The following is a 15848-nucleotide window of genomic DNA, read 5'->3' as shown; positions in this document are numbered from 1 at the left end:
CAAAATCCAAGTTAATAAATTTATACAGGACTTGAAAGTAACACACTAATAATAAACTCCCCCTTTTTTTTTACCCATGGCAGTCTCTCCTAGTTACTTCTAGGAAATTCTTCAATTAAACCTTCCAAAGCATTAAAGTTATTATTTCTCCACTGGTTTGACAGAGCCCTGTGGGTAATGTGGTTGCTCTAATAACTATAGAAGTAGAGAGAAAAGAAACCATAGGGTTCCTCTATCTGGCCATCTGCCATGTGGGAAACCAGAACAAAGTTACAAATGACTTCTAAAAACCCCAGTTCAGATAAGTACAAACATGTGACATGGAGCAGGAATCATACGTTAGATGTTCTTATTCTTCTGTTTCTAAAGCTGCCTTCTGATTTTTAAGACTTTATAATTAGCATGACCCATGAGAACTTAGGGAAAACGTCAACTGGGAAAAATAGGAGGGACTGACTTTCTATAATTTATAAAAGTGCAAAATTAGCAATGATTTTTTAATACATACTTTATCATATTAAAAAATGTCTACCTTACAGAAGTTCTCAGTTTAGAATATAAACCCATTTAATTTTGACAACATCTTTAGAAATGCAGAAGAGATACAATGTTATCTGTAGACTAGTCATCAGCACTATTCTAGTATATGATTTATGACCCTATACATTTCTCTCTTTGAATTGTTTTCCGTTTTATAAGAAAAGCAAGTGACTTCTCTATCAGCAACAGAGAGATCTTCATTAAGGACAGAGAAGACAACAAAAGAGTATTTGTGGGCTGGCCCCGTGGCTTAGCGGTTAAGTGTGCGCGCTCTGCTACTGGCCGCCGGGGTTCGGATCCTGGGCGCGCACTGACGCACTGCTTCTCCGGCCATGCTGAGGCCGCGTCCCACATACAGCAACTAGAAGGATGTGCAACTATGACATACAGCTATCTACTGGGGCTTTGGGGGGGAAAAAAAAAGGAGGAGGATTGGCAATAGATGTTAGCTCAGAGCCGATCTTCCTCAGCAAAAAAAAAAAAAAAAGAGTATTTGTTGTCTCAAAGATGCACAAAATCAGAGCAATGCTGACAGCCATCCCTGGGAATGAATAATGCTTATCTGGGTGCTAACTTGAAGCTTCTTTTCAAGGAATTTCCCTAGTATCCCACTTTCACTCACAAAATCATCTATAGCTCTGGTTCATGCTTGCAAATTCAGGAGCACTTTCCCCATAAAGATCAGGTTATGAATCTGACAAATGAGAAGACAAACTTCAAGTGAGATATATTTGCATATGATCAATTTTGCTAGCAGTTAAGAATCTATAGTTTTGAGGCACCATGCAATTCTCTGTGCTGTATCCTAAACTATAAAATATGTGGAATTTTCCCACATGTTCTATCATACCTACTTGCTGACATCTTGGTTTCTAAGCACGAAGGCTCATTTCTCAACATCCTTTCAATCTTATTCCAAATGTTGCCTGATCCAAATCCATAACTCTTCAAACACAGAACACCATCTCCTGCCCTTCTGACTAAAACATAATGGTAAATCAAACCTTGGCCATTTAGTTTACAAATCAAAGTAATTTACTGCTATTATACCTATCTATAGTCCCTCCCATGCTGGACCTGATGCCAAGAGGATTTGTTGCTTTCATTTATGGTTTGCTGCTTTCGTTTGGATAAACATATTTGCAGTAATGATTTTGAAGAGAAACCAGTAAAAAAAAATCTAGCTCATTTTCTCCCTACACAATATATTGGCAGATCATTGCTTAAAAGGGTTAGTGTAAATGCCTGCGCCACAGTGATGATGCTGAGTTTCACATTTAGATTCAAGATGGGGAGATTTCAAGGGCATACCAATTTGTCTATAGATAGGTTTTGAGTCAATGTTATAAAACTTGTCATAAAATTTTTTTTGTAACACAGAGCAAGAAGTGTTTTTTGTTGCATTTTTTTTTTTGTTTTCAAAGGGAATAAAAATACTTCTAAATCCCTTTTAGAGTAAATGACAGTTTTCAGGTTCACATTTGAAAGGCTTATCAATACCATTTACAAACACGAACAAAATAGACTGAACAGAGAGATCCCTCTAGAAAGAAGCTGAGCAAATCATTGAGTTCTCCAATCCACAAGAGACAACATCTAAATTCTAGTCTCAAGGAATTGTATTCTCTGGTTCATCATAATATTAGCAAACACAAGATATTAGAGTATGCTTAATTACTGACTAACACAGAATCTGCTATGTTCTTTATCTGGAAGCCAGATTTAGCCTCTAGGATTTTCCAGAGGACATTCCAGAAGAGGTTGCTGCCATTGACACCCAGGGAAGGCAATTTTTAAATTGTTCCCCTTGGGATGGAATTTCCTGTGGACTTTAGGCCTTTGGGACCAAAACCTACAAGGCATTTATGAATAGGTGATATGAGAATTTTAATAAAAGTTGCAATAACCATGAAAATAGTATCTTTAAAAATCTATGTACTATTAGTAACAATGCATGCATAGTGCCAGGCATTCATAACTATTTGGTCATAAAAATATGTGACTGTAATTATGATATTTACAGTCAACTTATAAAAATACATGTATCTCTGAATGGCAACAGTTAATCCCTAGCTCTGACCACAAGCCTAGAAGGATTATCTTATTATGGGAAAGTGCAATGGGTAATTACAAAATGGACAAAACTCTCACCCCCTTGAATTCAACATTCAAGAATGGCTGTTATAGCATCATAGGAGCTTCATTTGTTATGATTCTTCTTCTAACCTTGCAAGGTAAAACCAAAATTCTGTGGAAATAAATAGAAATCAAATGAGAAAGAAACACTCACATGATACAACCACAGTGGAGAATAATTCTTTCACAGAATATTTATGCACAACCTTCAAAGAGGTTCATGGTCCCTGGAAGAATTCATAGGATGACATTTAAGCATAACTTAACCTCTTATTAAAAAAAGTTATGCATGGTTAAGTTAGCATATGATTACCTTTAACTATAGGAGATTAAGAATCTAGCTTTTAGACAAATCTCTTTCTATAATTTAGGTGAATACTTCTTTGAAACTTTATTAACCATCTTGGAGAGCGGAGCTCTTATGATACTTTCTAATTCAAATTCAATTTCTGATAGGAGGAAACAATATACATTCAGTTTAAATTCAGAAAAGGTGTGGTTTTTGCAAATTTTAAAAATCTCTCACTTTAAGGGATAAACACGTTTCAACAAAATAAAATATTCTATGTATTTGAGATATTTCCCACAGGTTTCTTCTCTTCTAGGAGTTAATCGATCATCTTCTAGATAAGTTCCTAATTTGAACACCATCAGTATTTCACAAATGGATAAAAGAACGCAAGTAAACTTGAAAAACTAGAGGGAGTTGCATACAAGCTACCGAAAAAGGCAGAGGTTGAGCATTACCTGCAAATCATGATCCCATATTTTAGGATGTACCTTGGCATTCAGTGAATGGAATTCTTGAAAATATCTGTTTCACAGTGAGATTGGGAGGCCAGATGATACTCAGTTAGATTCCTCCTGGGCTTAAATTACTTCCTAGGGTTGAGTTATGGAATTTTGGGTGGTATATTAACTCTTCCAGAACAAGAAATTCCATTTCAATAAATTATTGCTGCAGTTCACTAAAGAGTACCATGGTGTCCTGGAAAAGATAATGTCCCTTCCAAAATTCCACCCCTCTAGTCACTTGAACAATGAGAAATTCATATTTTTCTTAGTCATTTTTGTCCTTAAAGATATAACTTAAAAAGGAACTGTTTTTCCCCATCCAAATAGAGACTACGGAAGCATGATATTAGAACTGCCCCAGTGGTTTGGCAATAAATGCCACTATCCTCGTATGCATTTGGCTACTGTTATGTTCGATTCTTTCCTTATAAATCAGCCTGCCAATCTTATTTGTATATGGAATTGTCTAAGGTAATCAAGAAAAATAATGACCCAAACAGGTAAGCTTTTGAAAAATTGGCAAATGAATGGCATATGGCACACCTTGGAAAGAAATGGAGTGATAGTTAATGGAATTTCTTAGCTGATTACCTCGCATCTTTTGAAAGGGATGTAAAACGAATCTTCACAAATGATGAGTTAACTGTGAAAGAAGAATCCCTCCTCCTCCCAAAAAAACCAACTCCTCAGAAACTTCTACTTCAGATATGAGATCACGGTCTGCAGGTCTACTAGTGCCAAATACCAGTTCATCCTAGCAGAGCAGTTCAGGAGGCAAAAGGCTAAGGTTATCTGTGACATGACTTTACAAATAATGCAAGAACAATAACCCTATGTGTATGGCAACTTTTGTCCATACTTGATCTATTGATACAGATCTCAGATGAACACAGTTGAGAAGACATGGATCATTTCTAACAGAAACTCAATAACCTCAAAGTAGGAAAAAACAAACTCCATTCAATAAACTAAAATTCTGTTAAATGTTTTTAGTTGTAGAAAAAGTTCTCCTTTCCCTTAATATTCTAGTAAACTCTTTATTTCTAAAAGCACATTTGTTTTGTTGTTCTGTTATTTCATTAATTCATCAACTTCATTTCCAAAGACTGGTTTGTGTCGCTTTTCTGAACTTAACTGAGTCCAGGAGTTTCTTTTCTTTTGTTTTTTTTTTTTAGATTTTAATACTTTAAATTCAATTAAAATATACAACCAAAGTTGGTGGGAAACAGTAGCTCTCTTCCAGGTGAAAGAGCTTACTAGCATATTTTATAATCATTGGACATTTGCTCAGTCCTATCTGAAAATTTACTTATTTTACTGCTTGTCATAGGAAAAGGCATTCTCTAGTAATTTTCTGGACAGGAAGTACAGCATTAATCCAAGTAAGCACCCAACAGACTGAGTCTATCTGCTGGGAAGCAGTTTTAAACTTTAAGTCAATGAAAACATTTACCTCAGTCCCTTTTTGGAGAGAGAATCCAGCAGCAGTTACAGTTAATATGCCACCTGTGGAGAGCTACCATCACCCTAGGAGGTGGGCCAACTGAGGAGCACTTTCCAGGTAACAAGAACAGTGATATTGCAAGAAGCTACAAAACGATATTGCAGTAGGTGTAGTGACCACTACTATGGTGATCGTGGCCTGGGTTTTTGTTCCAAATATTAATGCAAGGAACACACTAGGCTTTATAGGATTAGGATATTTTCCTTACGCTAAGAACCAGTTGATGACGCATGATGAGTGGTGATGGTCCATTTTCTCTATTTCACCCTACAACATGTTTCCTAGTTACGTCTCCTTTCTCCTATGTTAATTATCTATATTCCATGGCAGTATATTTTCACCATCTAAAATGAGAACACTGTGACTATGGTATACCCCAGCTCACACACACACACACACACACAAGCCACATGCACCCTTATACACATATGTATGGACAACATGTGTAAAACGCTCATCTGCAGCGGGTGAGCTCTCTGAAAGCAGCCAAGTCAGCCTTCGCAAATACAGAGAACCACTAAAAGCCAATGAAAAGCCATATCAGCTATTCAGCTCTAAAACGAGATTTTAAACCTTGCCCACGTGGTAATTAATTCAAATGCCTTTTTGCGTTTTTTGCTCAGTCATCCAAAGCAAGACTCTCAAAGATTGACATGATATGTAGAATCTAACGGACTCACATCTCTGTTGGTTTTGCTTATTGCACAGTTGAATAATACTCTTGCAGCTGAAACACTTGGGTTGATTTTGAATGGCCATTAATGCGTCTACATATGGCTAAGGCTGATTTGACTTTCTAGAGAAAGGCCAGCCGATCTGCAAATGGACACCTCCCTCCACACAAACGTCAATGTACACTAAAGACAAATCTAAGCAGATGTATATACGGCATATATACATACATATGTACACATAAAATGGATTGGGAAGTCCTTTGGTTTAGACGGGATTAAATATGTACTTCCCAAGTGCATAGGTTTCCTTTGATCAATCTGTTCAAAAAACAAATATGAAAAGTGCCATGGCAATTTTGACATTTCCTATGTCTTTTTCCCTATTTGGAGGCCCCCTTTCTTCTCTTCTCCATCTCTCCTAAGCATTTTATTCTTAAAAGCAGTTGGTTCTTTTGGCCTTCGAACACTCCATTGATTCATCCATTCCTTGGAAGAGCTCTAAGATCACTTCCAGAAACTTATCTTTAGTGGAGAACGAGGTTGCAAAGAACTTTTTCCCCTTCTTTGATTCCCTCTTCTCCCCAGGAAGTGTACACTTTGATGTGTCAGGAATAATTCACTCTTGATCTGACTTGCCTTGTTACCCCGGGCCAGCTCAAGCAGCTGAGGTCTGAGCTTTACTTGCCCTGCATCGTTGTGCAATACTGGAAAAGAAAAATAATCCATTAGTCTATACCCTTCAGACTGTGGTGACATGATCAGGGTTCTCTTGAATTTCTATGCACTCAATTTCCTCTCTCTCCTTTCGTTTGGCACGTTTCTTTTTCTTGTGGTGTTTTTTGGAAGGGGGGAAAAAGGTTAGGAACACAGGTAAGATAACAAAACAGTGCAGAAGTGTGCAACCCCCAGTGAGCAGCAAGCATTTGAACAGTGTGAAGGTCAGGTTTGAAGGCACAAATAGGAGGGGGACCAACCCAATAAGAAAAGAAGTAACATTTTGCAAAATGGCTGTCCCATGCTCTTGCAGGGAGCTTTTTATACATTGTGTTCGGGTGTGCTCAGTTGCTAATACAAATGTGTAAAGCAGTGGTGCACAGTGGTCAATGGCGAAATTTAAAGTGTAGATAAGGCACAAGATAGAAATGCAATCCATGTCGATGTTCCATAATGTCATTAAGCCCAGAACGCCCAGCTCAATTGAGGTGACGCTAAGAATTAGCCAGAAGTTTCCCAGAGGGTGGATCACTAGGAAAAAAGTCAGGACTAACACCAGGAGAACACCTAAGCCTGCAATCAGAACAGGCACTGTGACAGACAAGCCGTAATGGTCCATGAACACAAAGGAGGGGTTGAACACGATGAATCGGATGCTCTTTGAGAGGGACAGAGGCCTCAACTTTTCCAACACTTCTATGACTTCCTTCTGCTTGTCTCTGCTAGTCCTGGCCACCAGATACAAGCGAGAAGCAATGATGTTGTTTTCATCCCCTGCCTTGGAGAAGATGATATCATTTCGAAAATGCTGGAATTCCGGCTTTTTTAAAAATGAACTTTGTAGGACACTGATGAAGTCACTCTTGTTGTTGGCACTGATGTTGCTAACTTTCAGGAACTGGTAATACTGCTCCATCCAGGACACTGCAGTGAACCCACTGCAGAGTCTCCGTAGGTCCTCCTGGACGCTGCTGTTCCAGTACTCAAGGGGCTCGTAAATGTAGAATCCTATCACAGGGCTATAGTTGCTGAAATATTTCTGCTGAACCATGGCATAGGAAACGCTTGGGGAATCACTGGCAAGTAGATTGATGATGTTGGCTCCGTCACTGATCTGCAAGCACCCCATGAAGGAGAAGGAGGCATAAATGAGATAGAGGATGACAACAAATGGCTTCACATAGATATTGGTAATCCATTCATTGTAATGTTCACGGAGGAAGTGCTGAATAAAGTGGTGCTGGTAGGGGTTTGTCTCATGATGGGATGTCTGTTGATGCCCATCACTCATCACTGTCTGGAACCACACAGGTTTGCGGTCCAGGTATTCTGCAGAAGGGATCTTGCAGCAAAAGATGCTGTGGTAGCGGTTTTGCTCTAGTTGGCCAGCAAAGACCAGACAGGAGCCAAAGAAGGAGAAAATGTAGAAGTAGTTTAGCAGAATGGAGACACACATGTTCTGACAGAAGACCTTCACAGCCTCTATGTTTGTGAATGGGCTGGCACCCATGCCAAACGTAATGAAGTACAGGGAGCTGGTCATGGTATAGGTGACCATCACATCAGAATAGGCATCTGCTACCCTGTCTTTGAAGGGCAAATTCTCTCTGGTTCTCCGCCATCCAGACAGAAGCTCAAATACTCCTTTAGTTCCATGACCTAATTTAAAAAAAGAAGAAAAAGAAGAATTGTTTTTATTTCCTCCTATGGTTCAAGTGAATTCCTTATAGATTATCTATGCTAAATAGTACTTTATACTCTAATCTTCAAAGTGCTGTGATCCTCCTGTTAGGGTCTCAAAATCTGAGTTATGCAACAGGATATATTTGGTCCATGTTTTCACTTTAGCAAAGTCCAAGTTTATTGGTATTCTGGGCAAAATGAAACATTTATTGTCTGTTCTATTAATTTGACAAGTCATAAATATAATGTGATATTATTACATGTTTTTCCCCCACACACATATTGTCTCTCTAAACGGATCATAAGTTGTCAAGGGCAGGGGCCTTTATTCGTTCATCTTCAAAAGCCCCTCAAACAACAAGTCAGTGATTGGTCCACTGATGTGTTGACTGATAGTCCCTAACTTCCGTTTCAAGTTGACTTAAATGCTAACTTAGGAAATTACAAGATGATTTTAAACACTTAAAAATGGCGTTAAATTGATTTTACAATGTTAACAACCTGCTTGGTGGCCAAATGGCTTAGAAACCAATTCCTATAGATTTGATTAATTAACATTGGATGTGAGTCAAAAAAATCTGCCAGGTCACATAAAACACAGGGCGAGACCTTCAGAGCAAGAGATCATAGCAAGCATTTCCTTTGGGCTCCTCAAAGAGCCTTTATTCACAGAGTATATGCTGACTTCTTCATTAAAGTGAAAGGAGAATGATTCTTTTTAACCAACTTCTGTGCACCCTTTGATAAGGGTAAATAGGCAAAAGGTTTAGTCAACAAATATTACTTGAGCACCTACTATGTGCCAAATACTCTTAGATACTGAGCTGCTACTTTCAGGAACTTGACAGCTCTTAAGATATCACCACTTGCGTCCTTACTAGCAAAAGTAGGAAGAAGCTGGGAGAGCAAAGACGTACTTTCCATACCTGTAATTTCCTGCAATTCTGTTTTTTTCACATTCCTGAATTAGCTCTGTCAATTACAATCCATGATATAACAATTGGGAACTTTCTGAGTGAGTGGGTGGAAATCTTCATAGATCACTCTTGCCCTTGTAGGCATAGCAATACTACACTCAAACCTTTTCTATGGATGGATACATGCTGTGCTAAGGCTGTTGTCCAAGAAACCTATTAGACAAAAATGTAGTTTAAAGGTACGAAATGATCTAGTTAAAGAAAACCTGGAAAATGGACTTTGTGTGGCGTCTAGATATTGGAGTTATGTGTTACACACTGAATTCACTTAGTAGTAGTTTAACAAACATATAATGGCTGGGATCTTACTATAATCACTGATTTTGTGTTGTTGATGGGGTTTGCTAGTTGGCCTACATAATCTTTCCCTTTCTTCCTTACTTGATTTAGGACTGAAATGTACATAATTAAAAACTTTATTTTTCAGCGTACTTTTCAACTAGGGGTGGTTCACATGACACGTTTCTGGACAATGCAGTGTAACTGGAAGTCATTTAAGAATGCTTATTAGAAAACCAGAAGGAGCTTTGTCCTAAATGGGCGTCATGTAGCCACCAATAAAAGCCCTGGTTTACGATCACCTTGAATTCTCTTTGAAGAAAACCAAATCGTCATTTGGCTAAGCTACTGTAAGTAAGGCTGTAATATGTAGCTGAACCTATTCCTAACCAACAAAATTTTGTAGGTGAGTTAACATTTACCAAAACCTCTTTTACGGGGATCTAAGAATTTCTGCTTCATAGTTAATTTGATTGTAGTATTTACAAGTTCAAATGTGTATCATGCTAATTTTTGATTTTAAAGACACATTGGTCTGTCTATTTGGGGAGATTTTATTAATCATTAATTGTTATTTCATTGGAGTTCTTCCTATAACTAATACAAAGCCTACTTATTCTCCAAAGTTCCCTCTTCTGGGTCTCCAGGCTGGAAAGATAAGTTTATCCTAACAAGTAAAAAGGGTATGAAAACTGAGGTCATAGGTATAAGGTAAGTTTTTGGAGGCAATGATCTATTCCTTCTTGCATTTAATTACTAGCTCAACATATATGTGCATTGAAGTAAGTCTAATGATTCCCAACAACATTAATTGTATGTTTCTATCCTCTGCAAGTCTCCTTGACCAGACATAATACTTGTTCTCTTATTACCTTGACAAAAACATAAAATTAGGATATTAGTTAAGGTAATTAAAATAATTCTTTAATTAGAGTACTACCCTTCTGAAATAAGGACTCTTGCTCTCTTTCTAGTCACAAGGGGGAAAAGGCTACATGGGGCTATGGCTAAATTTGGCTTGCCTTTGCTAATGGTCACTTTTATGGAATATTAGGTACACTATGTAGGCCAGATTGTTACTTTTTATAGTGCAAAGGTCTGTATGTGTGGGAAGATGATGCTAAGCCATATTAGGTTAAGTAATCACTTTAAGTGTGCTAAAAACTGAAAACACAATTTCCAAACTTTGTTTGGAGATGGGATGTTTTATCTTATTCACAGGTTTAGGTATTTTACAGGGTATTCCTATCGATATTCATTCATTTGATCCGTACCATAAACTGACCACTTCCTAGCAATTCAAATTGATTACCTGCTTCCGCCAGGATAGTCCTCTCACTCCCCACGAACCTGCACGTGGTCAGGCTTATCTTTTTAGTTTTGTTCATGCTATTTTCTCTGCCTTACAATCAATACCTTCCCCTCATTGCTGGTCATATTGAAATTCTATCCATCAGTCTGTTAAGGCTCAGCTCAATTCTCTTCTTTGCCATGAAACCATCTCTGACAATTCCAGATATACTGATTTTTTTTCTGTTCCTTAAATTCTTATTGCACTAATTAGTTACTCATTTTGGCATGCAACCATGTACTGTTTTGCTCTGGAACAAAATGGTTTTCTCAGAATATGTTCTGTCTCTTTGGTTAGATTGCAGACTCTTCAAGGTCAGGGAAAGCATTTTATGTTGTTATACTCTGTAGAGCATCTGGGAAAATGATATATGCCCAGAAGATGCCTACTGTCCTCTTATTGAATTAAATCAATTGTAATTCTTGATTCTAGATGGTCCAGAAAACATATCTTTTAATTACTTATTCTAAAACTATTATGCGTCTTTATAACTATATTAATTGTGTCCAGAAGAGCTATACATTTTTAATTTAATTCAATCCAATATATATTTATTTAGAATTTGTTACACATGAAGACTTGTGCTAGTCAATACATAAAACATAAAGGTAAACAAGAAACACAATCTTTTCCAACATCTGTCAGTCCAGAGGTCACTTTTACTTGGCTAATTCTGAGATAAAGATGATAGCTTCTAATATATACAAATTTTAGAAGCAGTCTTGTACATTAGAGGATGTTTAGAAGCATTCCTGGTCTCTCTCCACTAGATGCCAGTAGTACACTCCACAGTGTGACAACCAAATATGTCTCCAGGCATTGCCAAATGCTGTCTGGGGGACAAAATTGCCCCCAGATGGAAAATTATTGGTTTAGTCAAAAGAAAAAGAAATAGTACATACATATACGCGTGCTTTTTTCTTATTATAAAAACAGGACCCATTTCCATCAACATTTGGGAAAGATAGAAAAAATAATGGTGAAAAAATTATTCCATAGTCCCACAACACAGATTACTGCTGTTAACAGTTTTATATATTTATTCCAGTTTTGTATGTATGTATTAAGCTTATCTATCTATCTATCTATCTATCTATCTATCTATCTATCTATCTATCTATCATCATCTACCCAACCATCCATCCATCCATCCATCCATCCATCCATCCATCCATCCTTCCATCAGTCCATAAAGATAGCTACTTAGTTATTTCACAGAACTGGGCTCTTACCAAAGAGAAATTATGATTTGAGATTACTCTTGTCACTCTGTCCAGTTGGCTTGTCAATCACAGAGAGCCTATTTTCTGACCTCTGCAGTGTTTTCTCTCTTGGTTTCTTACTTTTCACTTTGGTTTCCATTCTGAAGCTGGACCATTTTTTGAACATCTCCTCAGTCCAAAGAAGCCCTAACTCTCTAAATAGCTTTTTAAAAAAAGATGTACTCACTATTTTTCCATCTTTACTCTGAGAGTTGTATTCCAATTCAAACAATACATCTTCAACCAAATCACTGGTATCCACCCAAAGACGGGTGGCCCACCGTCTCAGATGATGACACATGGAACAAATATGAGTGTGACTCGCCCCATTGAGCGATGACCTGAACTAATTCCATTATATTGCTTCCTAGTACCCCAGTTCTGACAGTTCTTTGCTTCTGTCCCATTCCCACCAAAATCCTTAATCTTCCCCAAAGCCTCAGTTTGTCTTATGAACAACTCCATTCAACTTCCTGACTGGTAGGAGACATATATGTAAGCAGTTCACTGACATGTAAGGGAGAATCACATTCTTGCTAAGTAGAGACATATGTTGTGTACTGTGAATATATAGCTAGTTTTTCCCGAGGGATCAGGGAGAGCTCGAAAAGGTTTTAGTAGGCAAAGGATGATGCTAATGGCAGGCTAGACTAATGAAATAACATTAATAAAGGCACAAACCTACAAATTCAGAGGAGGTAGTTGTGTTTTTAGTGTTTATAATTGATTTTTTTTTTCTCTCAGCAGAGATTAGCTTGCAAGCACAGGAGATTAAGCTATTGTCTGAAATATACATTTCATTTAACATTCCAAAAGACGACTGCCAAACTTTGATCATGATTTCCTTCCACCATATTGGTACATATTTACAAACTATATTAGAATAATATAATAAGTAGCTCCCCTGGGACATTATTGGGTAACTAATATTTCTGTTGGCAAAGTTTCATGAAAGAATAGAGAGACAACTCTTAGGAGTAAAAATGATTTGGACAGAGTTGAAACTGGGAGAAAAATTCAAGAAGGGAAATGAGTAGAAAGAAAAGATTTGTGTGTGTATATGTGTATATTGAATATTTTAAAAAGGCTTCAGGGATGTTGTTGGGAAGACCTCTTTCTGAATGAAAGCAAATGGAAGCATTGTGCAATAACAAGGAAAACTTACATGCCAGCTTGCTAACATACCCTATTTGGCAATAACTTAAAGTTCTGCTATTTGCAATTGAGAAATATGAAAAAAAAAAAAAGAGTATGTGGTTTCTTCTTTTGGTCATATCAGTGCAGTCAGCCAGAGGAAATATTTTAAATAGTTAAAATTTAAAAATATATTTTTGTTACCAAACAAAACTGATTTCAGTCCTAAGTGAGCTGAACAATGTTCAGAACTGGTTATAATTCCATTTGAGCCTTAGTAGTCACTCTACAACAAATAAAGATGACTTCTAAATTTAAGATGGTTCTTCTCTGAGAACCAATTCCAATCCACATTTAACAACATTTCTGTAAACTCCTACACTTCTGGTGTGAACTTCTACACTGTGATTGCACATTACAGTGCTGTAGGAAAGCTCTCTGGTGACATGGCTAGGCTTAAAGTGACTTCTTTCAAAAGCCAATGTTGTCCTTCAGTAAATCCAATACAAATCTTACAGTTGCCATTTTAATCCCAAACTCAATCTCTCCAAAACCCAGGATTCCAAAGAAAATAGTTTTAACAAGGATCAAATCCAATCAGAACTAATTGTAACTGACTCAATTAGTACTCCCTACTGGGTTTTCTTTGATATATTGCTCTAATAAGCGCCATCTGTGAGCTTCTAAATCTTTCTAATCGGCCGAATTAGAATTCTCTTCATTTGCCTCAAGAAGATGTACTAGGAGACGGGTCTCCCTTTACACTTGAACATGTTAAACCCTCAGCAGGTCATGAGAGCTTGACATCTCCTGTTTCAGTGACATAAGAAATAGAGCTAAAAATAATATTCCTTCTTGCGACCTGCTCCAGAGAAAGCTTTCTACTTATTCTTAGCAGTCATTTCTGCTTTGGTTAGCTATGCTTTCTGTAATTGCATTTGTGGAAATTACCACTGAGCTCTTTTGAGCATTTTGATTTTCTATTGGGATCTTATGCTATGTGACTTCCCAATGCCAACCAAATGAATGAATAATGAATACAAAAATAAAATCCCAGTCAACTGAACCAGTAAAGCAGCTAGCAAAAAATATCTGGATATTGAACCAGCATTTTGAGTTATTGTTCACTTGTTTGGCATTACATGGGATCCTTATCCATTGTTCCTTCTCTTTAGTTGGCTGATTGTACTTATATTTTAAAGACACCGCTCAAACATGGTCTCATCTCTAACACCTTCCCCTTGCCCTCTTCATCTCCTAATTCACCTACTTAGAAGCCTCCCCTCTGTATTCCAACACATACCATAGTGCTTCCTACTACACCCAACTGAAATTACCCATTGGTGGGCCTGTCTTTTCTGTAAATCTATAATGCCCTCAATGTATAGGGCAGGCACTTGTCTTTTTCATTTTTGTATTACAATTATTTGGCACTTACTGGTGCTCAATAAATGTTTGTAAAAGTGAATTGGCCCTGATCTGTGTCTAGTTTTAGATATTTTTAAAGGTTCTTGCAATGATTATTATAAACAGCCGTATATTCAGCTTAGGATTTTGTGAAACATAGTTTGCCTCATTTTACTGAGGACACTTGCTGAGTGTTACTCAGCGATTCTGTGGTAGAGGTGGTGATAGATATCAATGATGTCCAATTGCAAAAATAACATGTAATTCATTATTTTTTCTGGCTCAGCATTATAAATGTCTACAGGAAATGGAATAGGAAATGAAAGAACTTGCTCTCAGTTGCTATTTACCAGGGTAAAAATGGGTCCGTAATGCACTCCTGCTACCTAAGAGATGATGAATTTTTCAGACATTTTCTAATCCCCACCACTTCTAAACCTAGAAGTGGTGATCAGTGTGCATTTGTAGACTCACTACTTTTAATAACTCTTATCTAGAATAAATAGGTGATTATCAAGCTCCATTCATAAAAGATGGCCAAAGTTTTTGCCTCTTTGTACCCATACAGCCCACAAAGACATAGGGTAGGAAGTTATTCAATAGGAATTCTCCAATCTGCTCTTGCCAGGAGCATATTTGATGGTTTTACCTGAAAACCTGTGATAATGTTGTGCAATGAAGGAGGGTCTAGCTTCATGCTACCCTAATGCAGGAAGTGACTTCTCTTGAAACACCTCCATCCCTATACAGAATCAGGCAGGGTAAAACACAGATTAAAGAGGCAGGGTATTGCAAGGAAAAAAGGAATTCAGAATGAATATGAACAGACACTCATCCCTTAGCACTTAGCAGGAGGTGAGAGGATTTTATAAGGCCCCCAATAAGAAAAAATGGAATTTAATGACAGATTCTCACTCTACGATTTTCAGAGAAGTTGTATATTTTACACATATCTTATTGTATAGAGAAGGGCATATGGTCTCATTCCAGAGTTTGCATTCCATCATTTTTGACAATTTATTTTGTAGTTCTATATAAAGTTAAATTTTAAAAATCCAGTATATATATATGTGTGTGTCTGTGTGTGTTCATATACACATGTGTATATATACGTGCACACACATGCATATACATATACATACATATATATACACACACACATATCGAGAGAGAGAGAGGAGAGATAATAATAGAAATAAGAGATAGGAGTGCTCTAAAACCTTACTATTCCAGTCAAGGTTTTAATATTTAAAGTGGGCAAAATTAGGTAAGTAACACTATTTGATATTGTGGTTACTAGCACATTCCCCAGAGACAGCCTGCTTGAACTTAAATCCCAGGTCTCCCACTTCCTAGCTCTGTGACCTTAGGCAGGCTGTTTCTTAACCTCTC

At 37.3% G+C, this 15848-nt stretch overlaps 1 protein-coding gene across 2 annotated transcripts in view; it reads right to left on the bottom strand.

Annotated features, from left to right (window-relative positions):
• Positions 1–1899: 1899 nt before the first annotated feature.
• Positions 1900–15848, bottom strand: part of PTCHD4 (patched domain containing 4) — a 195315-nt gene continuing 181366 nt past the window's right edge. For both annotated transcript variants that reach the window (XM_058554191.1, XM_058554190.1), the window contains one exon: positions 1900–8022. In XM_058554191.1, coding sequence (XP_058410174.1) covers positions 6389–8022 — 1634 coding nt within the window. In that variant the 3' untranslated portion in view covers positions 1900–6388. The remainder of the gene's footprint in view (positions 8023–15848) is intronic.

Source organism: Diceros bicornis, chromosome 14, assembly GCF_020826845.1.
Source record: "Diceros bicornis minor isolate mBicDic1 chromosome 14, mDicBic1.mat.cur, whole genome shotgun sequence".
NCBI lineage: Eukaryota > Metazoa > Chordata > Mammalia > Perissodactyla > Rhinocerotidae > Diceros > Diceros bicornis.
This window is presented reverse-complemented; position numbering and strand designations above follow the sequence as displayed.